This window comes from Poecilia latipinna, unplaced genomic scaffold, assembly GCF_001443285.1.
Source record: "Poecilia latipinna isolate Pla-1442-1.1 unplaced genomic scaffold, P_latipinna-1.0 Scaffold2127, whole genome shotgun sequence".
Classification (NCBI taxonomy): Eukaryota; Metazoa; Chordata; class Actinopteri; order Cyprinodontiformes; family Poeciliidae; genus Poecilia; species Poecilia latipinna.
Window position 1 is genome coordinate 96,078 of NW_015114743.1, and position 12,979 is coordinate 109,056.

A 12,979-nucleotide genomic window follows, 5' to 3' on the forward strand; every position below is an offset into this window, starting at 1 on the left:
TATATATATATATATATATATATATATATATATATATATATATATATATATATATATATATATATGGTCCGTTTCTAGTAAAAATATAGACAAAAAATAATAATAATTCTTACAACTTCTAGATAAAATGAAAGTTAATTAATTGATTGAATTGATCTGGTCTGCTTCAACTTAATCTCTATTGAAAAGTTTCACCAGTATCAGATTTGATGTATTGATGCAAAAGTATTCATACCCTTTGAACTTCTTTTCTTTTTTACATCACAGAGGAAAGAGGTTGGACCAAAACGCCAACTTCCACCTGAACCGGCAAAGGTTCACTCTGGGAGAGTTTTCATTCCTGGAACATTTGACTGTTTAGGAGGAAATTCTGCAGAAATAAGTTCAGCGATGGCCTGAGGGGGGCGCTGCATGCAGGAAACAGCTCAAACTGTTTGTAACAACTTTCTCACGTTTTACTCTTTACTAAAGGAAAAACTGCAGCTAAAAAAAAACCCATATAGCTAAAAATGCAGCTGATATTTTGACTGACCGCTCCACTTGATGTTTTGCTCTGATGGAGCTTTTCTGATGATAATCTCTGTCTGTCTCACTTCTATTTTTAGTACTGCACACATTCTGCAGAAAGACGCTTCTGGACGGTATCAACCAGACACGTATAGGCAAAAACACAAAAAACACGCAGAAAACATAAAAACATGGCACTACTGTTTAACCCAGCTCGAAGGCTGCTTCCTCTGCTGACCAGTTTGTAACCAAACACCGAGACGTGCCGCCGCTCAGGCAGAAAACTGCTGCTAAAGATAGAGGAGGCCTTTAAAAAGCAGTTTCATCAGACGAGCAGCTGCTCCTGTCTGACGGAGAGCCGCGGTTCACCTGGAAACTCAAACTTTGGTGACATCAGATAATGATTCATAGATTGACATTTAGTTCAGGTCAGACCGACAGCCGTTCCCTCTTTACATTATGTAAATTTAACTCCATTTTCCCCAGAAAATGTAAATAAATTCATTTTATCGTTGCTGCTTCATACTTTACACACATCCTCCTACGTAAAACGGCAAATATTTATATTCAATACATTTGAATATTTGTTCAAATAAGCTTCGTTTGTCTAATTAAAGGCATCTTTTGAAAAATAATAAAATTAACAGGTAATAACCCCACATTTCTTTTTTCTGGTTTATTGGTTTTATGTAATATTCTAAATTTACATATAATTTTTCATTAAGTGTTAGTGGGAAATCATCATTATTAACAGAAATAATGAAACGAAAACATTAGTCTTTGTGTTTTATTTAACAAATTGAGTTACTTAAATAAATTAACTTTTCAATCATATTCTAATCTCTGCATGTAATTAAAGAAGATGAGAATTTCATCATGACAAGAAGACATTTTTATATGTTTGTTGCTATTATCTTGGAAGTGAAAATTATGGGTTATTTTTAAAAAAGTGTAAATAATTTCTTTGCAGTTGATTTCAGACTTTTAATACATTTAGAAAGTCCAGAATATCCATGAAAGTCTGAATGTTTTCATAGCAAACCAGAAAAACATTATAAACAGATGAAAGTTTGGAGGAAATTTGCATATTTCCAAAAAGAACATAAAACCACTCAAGAAATCTGGACGTTCTTCGAGGATTCCTCAGATATTTCTGCATCCTGAATTCCTAAAGATCTTGGAGTAAACATGATTATCCTCCAAAAAGGAACAGATTAAATGTTGGGTGAAAAAAGGGAAAAGCTACAAGAAGAAATGCTTCTGTTTGCCCCAGAGACAGACATTAAACTAGTGACTGTCATGTGGGTTACATTTATAACCATCTATTTTAATCAAATAAGCATTAATTATCATTAATTATTTCTTCGTGCAGACGACAACTGTTGAATATTGCATGAATACCTGCCCAGTTCTTCTCCAATCTCATAGAAATCCTCCACATTCTGCTGCTTGAATAACTCCATGGCTGCAGCTGTAAGCAACACGTTTCACTCTTTATCCACAAATCATCCTGGAAATAATCTGAAAACTAAAATCACAAGTTGAGACCGTCAGCTGGATTATTAGAGGCAAACCTTTTCTTTATAAAGTAAAACTACTTCATGTGTTCATCGTGGTCCAGAATGTCCCTCTGATCTGTCTGCTCTGCTCCAAACACGAAGACCGAAGTTGCCTCCGAACTCCGTACAAGACTCCTTACTGAAAGCTGCCAATTTAATGCGGCGCTGCTCTGCAACAATGAACATCTGCTAGCAAGAATAAAAGTGAAATACCTGAAAAATAAAGACTTCAGAACTGTACTTTTCAAGCCGAATTAATTAACAATCGCACAATATTCAGAAGATTACGTCATGAAAAAATATCCCACACTGTTGTTTGTAGAAATTGAAGTAAAATTTAATTTGCATTACTTTTAATGAGGTTTTGGCGGCTCTTTCCGTACGCGTTCACTTAAACGAAAAGCAACAGCTAATTGGTGTAAAATCTTTATGGATAATTCTACAAGAAATAAAGAAATATTAAAGTAAACTTTTATATGAATTTATACATTTATTGTGTTTAAAGTTCCTGCATCGTTCTCATGCCAACATTCTTTTCCAGGCTGAAATTTTCAGGATCATTTTATGAATCTATTTTCAGACATTTCGACAATGGTCAGGACTGGATGCACTTTGTTATTGCCAAGTTGAGTATCAACATGACTAAATTTAGTGCTTTAGCTTAAATACTATGTTGTTATATTATTTTAGCATTAACTTCCAATAAATAATTTGTTGATACTTTAGCATTAGCTTCCATTAAAAAATATGTTGATGTAGCATTTTAGCGTTAGCTTCCGCTAGATATGTTGGTAAATTACTTTAGCGTTAGCATCTGCTAGATAAAATGTTGGTATAGTACTTGAGGATAGCTTCCATGATATATTATGTTGGTGTTTTGCTTTAGTGTTAGTGGAATTAATGTTTACAATTAGTGCTTTAGGGATAGGTTAGCTAATTTTTTAGTTAGCGGAACTGATAATTATTACGTGAAATAAGAAAAAATGTATGGCAACAAAAAAATGTATCACAACAAAGATTTTACAAGTTTACACCCAAGCAGTTAAAGATCAATCTGGGACGAGGAACAGAGATATTAAAATGAAACAGGCGACGGAATGAGAGGTGGAGCGCTCAGTAGATAAGCTGGAACAATACCACCTTTCATATGGGACTGACATCCAACTGAAACAGTCAAATGAGCCGTCTCTGCTTCCTTTGGAGACTCATTTAGTGACTACGGATGACCACGGTGCTGCTCGGTCAGCTCCTGACGGACGGCCCAGGATGGCGAAGCAGACGATGGCGGACCTACAGATGTTGGCGGCAGATGGAGGTCTGAAGGAGCTGGTGCTGAGGTGGTTCACCGACACGCAGGCGCCGCTCATCCTGCAGAACGGAAACTTCCCTGACTGGTTCCAGGGCCTCGCTGCCAGAAAGTAAGATCTGCACTACTTCAATAAAAGTTCATCTGATTTATTCCTGCGATCTGCTGCTGCTAAAAATGTTTACGTTTGATCTGAAGGTTTCTTAGTGACTATTTTGAGTTTTTAGCATTTCAGTCACATGTTCAGTTCTCCTTCTGATTAGCAGGATGCTAAAGTTAGCTTCTAGAATAGGCAGAGGTGAACAGAGTACCCAAAAATTATACTCAAGTAAAAATACCTCAACATATTTTTACTGAAGTAAAAGTAAAAAGTAGCGGTCAAAGAAATTACTCAAAAGTAAAAATATCTGGTAAAAAGTCTTCTCATGCACTGAGTAACTGATCAAATTATCAATCATTTAATATTTAAAAAAATACATCATCAGATGGACCATCAGATTCTGGTATTCAAGGATCAAAATGACAATTTATATAAGTAACAAAAAATAAAATCAGGCTAAAGAAAATTTTTACAAATCAGTTTCTTTCAATAAAAAACTTCTGAAACTTTAACAGAAACTGCAGGTGTGTGTCTGGGGAGTTTTTGGTTAAACGTGTTTATTTTTCATTCAGTGGGTAGAAAATCCAGAAATCTTACTCAAGTAGAGATACTTCAGAACAGAATATGGCTCAGTCTTGGTTTGCTTGCCCAGCTCTGCATTTTAGTTAAAGCTGCTGAAAGTTTATTTTTTTATCTCCTTTTACTTGTAGAAGAAATTAAATTCAAAGCAAAAACCTGGATAAATACTTCATGTTGCATCAGTGAAAAGTTCACCCCAACATTGTTTTTAAATCTGGATCAACTTCCTGAACTGTGATTAACGGCCGCCTAGATTTGTTCCACGGGCAGCGAAAGGCCCCTGAGCCGCACCTTGAACACCCCTGGCAAATGGAGACGTTTTGTTTTTCTTCGTATGAAATTTTCAATGACAAATATATATCTGAAATAGAAAATCTTAGGTACAAAACCAATGTTTTTCTTTTATTAGGTATGTTTTTTTGTCATAGTAAGCTGGGTCACAAATCTCCAGCAGCTCAAAAACAGACTTAGTCGCACAAAATAATTAAAATGTGCATCAAGGGTTTTCAAAGACACTTCTCATTTTTATTGCTGACTGACAAGTTATGAAACTGCGTAATTTTGAGACCCTTTTTCTGACCTTTTTAATTAAAATACTTGTTAATTTGTTGCTTAGCAGGCAAAAAGATAAGAACTGAAAATGAAACCATTTTACATTTTAACTGAAAATAAAAATAAAAATAAATTGTGGCCCCTGAGTTCTTTCTACTTGATTTTGGCCAACGTTGGCCAAATGTTTGGACGCCACTGTTGTCTCTAAAACTTTCACACATTGTTGTGGATAAATTCTGACCAACCGGCTTCCACCACAGTATTTAAATCAGCTTGAGGTCTACACTTTGACTAGGCCATTGCTACACATTGATTCTGTTCTGTTTCAGTCTTTGGGATTTGTTTGGACTCATGTTTGACGTTAGAACATCTCAGTACATAGAGCAGATCAGGCCCAGTGGATGCAACAGAAACCCAAACCATGATTCCTCCACTACCGTGTTTGGCAGTTAGGAGGTGTTGGTGATGAGATGTTTGGTTTTCTCCTGGTCACACATCTCTGTTTTGGTCTCATCTGTCCAGAAAACATCGTTGCAGATGTTTCTCGTCTCATTCAGGTTTGCAAACCTGCGTTGCTTGTTGGGCTTCTGTTCCTCTGATGTCACGTCAGAGACTTTGTGTGGTAAATTCTCCCTGACAGAATAATGGCCGCTACCTGTGCGCTGCAGTTCCATGACGCAGCTGGGATATTTTTGAATCTAATTTGCCTGTAGTTCTGTTTAATTGCCCTTCTCCCACTCCACTGCAGGGAAGCAGAAGATGTGCTGAGAGATAAAGCTCTGGGCTGCTTCCTCATCCGCCTCAGTGATAAAGCCATCGGCTACATCCTGTCCTACAAGTGAGGCAAATAAGGTTTCCTAGTAAATCATTGAATGATTCACTCACAACTCTCTGACTGAACGACTGTCCGCCCTTCAGAGGTCAAGACAGGTGTCGGCATTTTGTCATTTCCCAAAATGCTGAAGGGCAGTTTGTGATAGCAGGAGACTGTCAGCTGTTTGGCAGTCTGACCCAGCTGATCGAGCATTACAAGGTCCGGCCCATCCAGCCGTTTGGGGAGTTCCTCACCTCCAGCTGCTGCCAGGTGAGACACAAAATCCCGTTTTACAAATATTCCAACTGAGCTCTTCATCTGGTTTTCCTCAGACCTTCAATTTAAGATGGAATTAGCAAGTTGAATATTATAACCAACAAAGTTTTCAGTCAAATATTTAGCTCCAAATATTTAGTTTCAAGTTACGTTTTTAGCTTTCTAATCAAGTATTTAGCTTCCTAATTAAACTTCAAGCTATACATTTAGTTTGAAGCCAGGTATTTAGCTAGTTGCCTATGTATTTAGTTTGCGTTTGGATTGGCTGCTTTGCAAACGTACAAAAAATCCACAAATAAATAAATTTTTCTTGAATAATTTGAGTTTTTCTTATCAGTTAGCAAATAATAGCAAACTCGAGCAATATTATTTAAGCCTATGTAAATTAACATTTTCATTACTAATAAGGAAATGCTAGCATGCTAATGTGTTAAACTGGAAAACTCTGTATTTTCACTTTTTATAAACCTCTAAAAATATGAAATATATTGAATTTGTGACTTTGTTAATTTGCAAATGTAAGCACAATAGCAAACTATTTGAGTGCCATATCTTTAACAATAATCAGGAAAATGTTAGCTTGCTGCTACGCTAAACAGTTTGAAGCTAGCTTCATGTTTTTATACGTTTTTACCAAATGTCTCTGTTAACCTGAGAAAATCCTAACTAGCTTTGTTTCTTGCTAATTAGCAAATGTTAGCATGTTTATAAGCTAATTTATGCTACTGGAGTAGAACATGGCTGTGGTTAAGTTTGACCAGTATGATTTTAATTTGAGCACCATTGGTTAGATTAGACTCAGATCTGTCTCATATGTTTGAACTGCTGGACTGCGACCATAAAGTAACTCTTCTGTTTCTCTTTAGGACGATGCTGATGATCTGTATGATGTGGTCAATGCCAAGAAGAGTTCAGGTGTCAGTGTTCAAGCTCTGCGGTCCATCTGGGACCAAGTCGAACCTGACAAGAAAAAAAAGGTTGAGCAGCGTCAAAATGAATCTCCTCCAGCACTGGCGCCTTCCCTTCCTCCCAAATCCAGAAACAGGAAGCTGACGGGAACCGTATCCGTGGATGCATCGTCTCTTTCACAGGTGGGATGGAAACTGAAGTCTTACTGAAAAGCTGATCACTCATTCTGGTTCCTCTTTAGCTGCAGGTCAGCCTGGTTAGAAAGAGCAAATCAAATAAATTAATTATTTACAGTCCATTTAAATTAGTTGCTTTCCCTGCAGTGGCCATTTGCATGTTTTTGAATTTATGTCATCTCTCAAAGAGTGTTTCTGGTCTTTACAACTATTGCTCAGTGCAGAATATATCTGAGCATGCACTGGTTTAAATATTGAATTTTTGTACATCCAGTACACTACAATGGACTTCATGCACTTTATACCTGCATGTTACAGATAACTCCAGGCCACCAACATTAAATTGACCATGAAATATAACAAGGGGCATCATAGAAATTTAACTGTATGGAAGTAAATCTATGGTCTGATCTGTGCTGCGTGCGTCTAACGTGAAGAGGACATGGCAACGCAGTGAGATGCAATGTTCTCCTGAGAATGGATCCTTCCATTCCTGCAGATGTTGCAGCAACATGGGTGAAGGTAGCACATTAGCTTTAGCATTTAGCCCATCCTGTGAAGAAGAATAACACCTTTATTAGGTAAAACATTCACATTTTAGTCCAAAAGAACAAAAAACGAGCAGCATAAGACATGGATAGACAGGTGCTGCATGGCTTATGATTTCTCCAAATAAAGTTTTTGGATTGAATTGTTTTGCTTTGTTATTTTCAGGCCCTTCCTCCGGTACCAAAAAGAGGAATGCCTTTGGGTTTTTCCCTGAGTGGATCTCTACCAGACACAATGTCCCATCCCAGTGAAATGCCAACCAACCCAAACAGGGCGCAGACACACAGAGGAAGGACAACTCCGCCGTTGCCCGCTAACAGAGACTCGTTCCACCCAACAGACTCAAACAATTCAAGTGAATTTTACAAAGAAATGGTGCCGGTTGCTGATCTGAGCCAGGTGGAGAGCCGGAGCCAATCCCTGCCGTATCTGGGCAACAACGACGACGAGGAGAAGGAGGAGGAAGAGAAATACTCCAACAAGTTTAACAGCCTCTCTGTCACAGCGTCCGCCCCGCCAAAGAAGGTCACCTGCCTCACGTACTCCTACCACACTCCAGGTGTGACTCAGAGCAGCTCCGGGTCAGAACCAGAGAACGGCAGCCAGGACCAGCTGAGACCCAACCCTCTGTACCAATCCTCCGAGGCCGCCGCAGGAAGTCCAGCCCAGCAGGCAGACAGCATGTACGCCGAGGTCCCCGAGGGCCCGACGCGGACCGCCGACGACACGTACGAGCAGATCCCCAGAGACGGCGCCGGCCACAGCAACACGTACGAGTCGGTGGAGGACGTGAAGAACAAAAAACCCAAAAGCACTTGGGGGAAAAATGTAAGAAAGGAAAATAACTGATAGTTTGTTTCCACTCAGCCGGTGCGGTTCGGTACGCCATTTGATCTGTTTCTATAGTAAAGCCCAAACAACCGATGATACGCTGCAGGTCCAGATGGCGGTGGTACCGCACGGTTAGGATCCACGGTTCACTGACTGGGGACAGAAAAACGTCACTGCTTGCTTCGCGTTTCCCGTCGCACTAAAATGACGCCATTTTACCTGTTTGGGTGTAACGCCGCCCAACTGGTGTAACGGAGTATTAGAGCCTTTGTAGGGAGAGAAGACATTGGCTCATTTCCCCCAAAAAATCTCAGAAATTTTCAGGAAAAAAACTTTGAAATTTCAGTTTCACAAGTTCAGAATTTTCGACTTTTGAGACTCAGAAATTTCTTTGTTTTTCCTTGAAAATTTCTGAGAATTTTGGTGTAAATTTTCTCCTTTTTTTCTGTCTGTGGCGCCGTAAACTGGCGGTGGGAACGCTCTCCTGGATCTGTCAGCCCATAAAACCCCGAACCGCACCGCCCTGCGTCGTAGCGCTCAGTGGAAATGAGACGTAAATATGCTGCTGATAAAATCTGAAAATGCTTCTTAATTTTGTGTTGCAGAACATTAACTGGAAGAAATTTTTCCCTGATAACAAGAAGAAATGAATGATGCGTCCCTGAAGTTCGTTCTGGATCTTCTGCTTCTCTAACCTCTGCTGTCTCGACTCTGGAGTGTTCGGGTTTCCTGGTTAATATAACAGCCATTTCCTCAGTTCAACTTCAGTAGCTGCATTTCCATTAATTGTATAATTGCACAATTTGACATTTTCAAGATAAATTTGCTTTATGAAATTTAGAAAAAAAATCATTTTTGATAAAAACTTTTGGCGCTACGATGAAGTGGTTTATTTGGCTGCAGCAGAAGAACTTTTTTGCGTCACACGGGTCACATGATCAACAACCGGATGTTGCCACTGACGCAAACCACGAAGAAGAAAAAGACAGGAAGTAGTTGAAGGCTGATTTAATGACTTAAACTTAATCACGTCTGATTTTAATTGTGTTTTTAATCAATGAAAACTCTGCTATTGTAATTGTGTTTTTTTTAATTAATGAATTATTGACAAAGTTTTGTGAAAAGTTTTGTAATAGAAACACAGATGGTGACCTGGCTTCCCACCCGGTTCCTAATCAACAGTAACCAGTCAGATCTTCCTTTTCTCATCCTGTATTTCTGTTTTTCTCCTGTTGATAGTTTATGATTCAGTTAGTTTATGACTCCTGGACTTTACTGTTTGGTTTTTCTTATTTTAAATTGTGTAAATTAATTGTAAACCACTGAGTTTCACCTGTCTGCTTCTTGCCTCATTGCGTTACACTATTTTATGAGAAAATGCTTCCATTCTAAGTCACAGAGAAAAAATAAAGGTTTTAGTTGATGATCCATGAACATTAAACTGAATGTAATGTTCAGTTAGGGTTGTAGTCATGAAATGATTCTGATAAATCATAAAGCACAACTATTAGCAAAGATTGGATTTATTTGTAAATGTTGGGAAAATGGGAATCAGTAACTTAGAGTTAACCTGAATGTTTTTTGTCATAAAACCAGATTTAGAGAAGCAGATTACATAAATTAATGGATTAAACATCATCCTTCAGTGGAAAGGTTGCTGGTTCAATCTTTGTTTCATCGATTTATTTTGTATTTTTCAAATGTTCTGTCTTTGTTTATAAATTTATTTCTATTTGATGACTGCTTGTTAAGTTTCCCTGTGTAGGAATTTAACTATCAGAGACTCAAATTCCAAGAATTTCTGTTATGTTCTGTTGTTTCCCTCAACTTGACAATAAATTTATTTAAAAATTACACCTGTTAATGACTGTTAAATATTTGTATTTAACTTTCATTATTCGTAAAAAGGTGTTGTTTTTTTTTGTTACAAAGTAAAGCAGCTGATTTAGTATTTTCCTAAAGTAAAGTTATCTTTACGTTTTGTCAGATGTTGGCAGCAGAATTAGTGGTTCTGGGCTCGGAATCTGGGACTGCACATGCAGTTTCCTCTTCTGACCACCAGGGGGCCGGAGTGTTTACCCGCCTGGAGTCTAGCGAAGAAGAAGACAGGAGGGACGTCCAGATTCCAAACAGATTCCCGTTGGAAAGTCAGAAAGATTCCCGATTTTCAGTTTTTAATAAATCAATTATCGGACTAACCTGTTCTTTTTGACACGATGGGCACCAGAGACGATGAGTACGACTATCTGTTCAAAGGTAGGTCGTGTTACCGTCGCTGTTATCTGTCAGGCTAACTGGCAGCTAACGGAACCAGCCTTTTCTTTTGTGTTCCGTTTGACTCTCGGATCCCCAACGGGCTCTCTGGACCGGGTCAGAACGGGTAATCAGTGGGTATTAGCCCGAACGGCTCTGGTGTGATCCTGACACAAGAAAGCTGTTCTTTTCTGACCCGGCGGTTCTGGGTTCGTGTTAGCGGTTAGCTCGGGCTAGCCGGCTGGCTGTGGGACACACCTTGAACCGTTATCATCCTGGCGAGGTCCGGACCGGGCATCCGGCGGAACTTTTAACTGGGCCCGGGACCAGAACCGGAGCTGAGAGGAGAACCTGAGCCCGCAACGGGTTGGTTCTGTTCGGGTGGGAAAGGTTCTGGGAGGGTCCAGCTGAGATTCATTTAAAAACACTATTAACTGCTGCTAACATTAACATTCATGTGTTTATTTATATACAGGACATAGCAAAAGTATTCACACCCTTTCAACTCTACCCGTTTTGTTACAATCCGATTTTATGGGATTGTAACAGATTTTTACTTTGACGAGTAAAAATCTGAAAAGTGTGGCATGCATGAAAATAGAGGCAGTAGGAACCCGAGACCGGGATGGAGATTCACCTCCCAGCAGGACAAACACTCTGAACTTTCAGCCAGAGATGATATAGGGTGGCCTAGTCAAAGTACAGACCTAAATCAAACTAAGAAGCATTGGAAAGGGTTAGGGTTAGTTCTCCATGCAGGCTGAGTGAGCTGGAGATGTTTTTATGTGCATTCATTCAGCGTGGGTGGAGAGAAACTACGGATGAGGTTCTGCAGAGCTGAATATAAATGCACACCACACTTTTCAGACAATAGTTTCAATATCAATTTCAATTCTGCTCTACTTTCTGTTGGTTTGTCACATAAAATCCCCAAAACACCTAGAAGTTTGAGGCTGTGTGGAACAGAATGTGAAATAGGTCCAGGGCTGTACAGACTGTAAGTTTTCAGGCAGCAGCACAGAAAATAAACCAATACTATAAATAAAATTAATCATATCACCAGTGTGAGATGAAGTGATTAAAACATTTGATCGGTTAATTGCTATCAGCTAATTATTGTATTTGTTTTGTTTCATGTTTCATGGCCAGGAAGCTGCATTTGGAGATCTTGTTTTTGCAAGACAAGAAAACCTGAAACTCAGGAAACTTTGGTGGTTTAAGTTTTGTTAGTTGTCAACTGATTTCTTAAAACAAAATACTGCTGTGCTCTTTGCTTTTTTTGAGGCTCAAAGCAGAAAGTTGTGAAAGTTTAGTTTTTTTTGTGCAGCCACATTTTCAGCTGGTTTTATTGTAGCATAATAATTTCAAAAAGTGAAATAAAACTAAATCTCCAGTCAGTTTGTTGGAAAAGATGCAAAGGCTTCATAGAATCAAATTCTTGTCACAAATGTAAACATTGTTAATCGTGAATGCAGTAAAATAAACTGAAAACATTAAATCCTAACCATAAATGGATCATAATCTCAGAATCATCGTTCAGTCATAAAATCACAGAGGAAAGTTTGGATGTTTGTTGGCTTTTAATTTCACAATGTTGGAAATGTAGAGACCCCAGAGGGATGTTTGTCCCTCATGGGCCTCCGTTCTCTGCAGACCAGTCTGTAACCAGTCTGTAACCAGTCTGTCCACTGGGATGAAATTACAAGCTGGGTCATTATTATGAGAATAAACGTCATAATTACAAGAATTAAAGCCAGAATTGTGATTTTTAAGGTCATAATTACTAAAACTGATGCTCTTATTATGAGTTTTATTGTTGTAATTACAACTTCCTGTTGAAGGTTTTCTTAATGATAGGAATGGGCTTCTATAGTTTCAACAGTTTGGATAATTTAAGTTATTTCCAGGGAAAATAAATGTTTATGGAGCAGTTCTCAAGTGCTCCTTAGGAAAAACATAATATTAGTTTAGCGTAAACAGAACCAGGAAGTGGGCCGGCCTGTAACTCTGCTCTCTGCGCCTCAGTGGTCCTCATCGGAGATTCGGGCGTTGGGAAGAGCAACCTGCTGTCCCGCTTCACCCGGAACGAGTTCAACCTGGAGAGTAAGAGCACCATCGGCGTGGAGTTCGCCACGCGCAGCATCCAGGTGGACGGCAAGACGGTGAAGGCCCAGATCTGGGACACGGCGGGCCAGGAGCGCTACCGGGCCATCACATCAGCGTGAGTCCAGCGAGGCATGCTGGGAGCTGCTTCAGCTGTTCAGAAAGGCTTTACGCTTTTATTAATAACAACTTCCTGTTCGTGCAGCAAAGCTCCGATAGTGAAAACTTCAGTAAATCTTTCACATGCAGATCCAAGAACTCAACTTGACTCAGATGATCGTAAAGAAAAATTTATTTTTGCACAAATTTTTCCAGTATTTATCTGAGATCAGCACTTTTGGTGTGACTGTGACATCATACATAGTTGGACTCGTAGGAGTTGTAATTACATATTGACATTCTTTTTTTTCAAGATGGCCACCATTGTTTGCACTAGTTTTTAATCACAGCTAACCACTAAGTTCA

General features: G+C 39.0%; 3 protein-coding genes across 3 annotated transcripts in view; 2 read left to right on the plus strand and 1 right to left on the minus strand.

The window, feature by feature from the left end:
* dapk2a (death-associated protein kinase 2a) overlaps window positions 1–2,244 on the minus strand; it is a 13,582-nt gene extending 11,338 nt beyond the window's left edge. The window contains exon 1 of the mRNA XM_015017322.1: window positions 1,878–2,244. Coding sequence (XP_014872808.1) covers window positions 1,878–1,970 — 93 coding nt within the window. The 5' untranslated portion in view covers window positions 1,971–2,244. The remainder of the gene's footprint in view (window positions 1–1,877) is intronic.
* Window positions 2,245–3,020: 776 nt separating this feature from the next.
* sh2d7 (SH2 domain containing 7) lies at window positions 3,021–9,480 on the plus strand. The gene is made up of 6 exons (XM_015017320.1): window positions 3,021–3,484; window positions 5,352–5,441; window positions 5,522–5,687; window positions 6,560–6,784; window positions 7,493–8,155; window positions 8,764–9,480. The coding sequence occupies exons 1-6, from the start codon at window positions 3,333–3,335 to the stop codon at window positions 8,806–8,808; spliced, it is 1,341 nt and encodes a 446-aa protein (XP_014872806.1). The 5' UTR covers window positions 3,021–3,332; the 3' UTR covers window positions 8,809–9,480.
* A 748-nt stretch (window positions 9,481–10,228) lies between these two features.
* On the plus strand, window positions 10,229–12,659 carry LOC106936372 (ras-related protein Rab-11A-like). Its single transcript, XM_015017319.1, has 2 exons — window positions 10,229–10,414; window positions 12,437–12,659. The coding sequence occupies exons 1-2, from the start codon at window positions 10,375–10,377 to the stop codon at window positions 12,634–12,636; spliced, it is 240 nt and encodes a 79-aa protein (XP_014872805.1). The 5' UTR covers window positions 10,229–10,374; the 3' UTR covers window positions 12,637–12,659.
* The last annotated feature ends 320 nt before the right edge of the window (window positions 12,660–12,979 follow it).

Excerpts from the sequence above, each read along its gene's own strand:
- sh2d7 (XM_015017320.1), top strand. The coding sequence starts at position 3,333 with ATGGCGAAGCAGACGATGGCGGACCTACAGATGTTGGCGGCAGATGGA. Across the intron at positions 5,442-5,521 it reads GGCTACATCCTGTCCTACAA|AGGTCAAGACAGGTGTCGGC; the intron begins GTGAGGCAAATA and ends TCCGCCCTTCAG. Across the intron at positions 5,688-6,559 it reads TCACCTCCAGCTGCTGCCAG|GACGATGCTGATGATCTGTA; the intron begins GTGAGACACAAA and ends GTTTCTCTTTAG.
- LOC106936372 (XM_015017319.1), top strand. The coding sequence starts at position 10,375 with ATGGGCACCAGAGACGATGAGTACGACTATCTGTTCAAAG. Across the intron at positions 10,415-12,436 it reads GTACGACTATCTGTTCAAAG|TGGTCCTCATCGGAGATTCG; the intron begins GTAGGTCGTGTT and ends TCTGCGCCTCAG.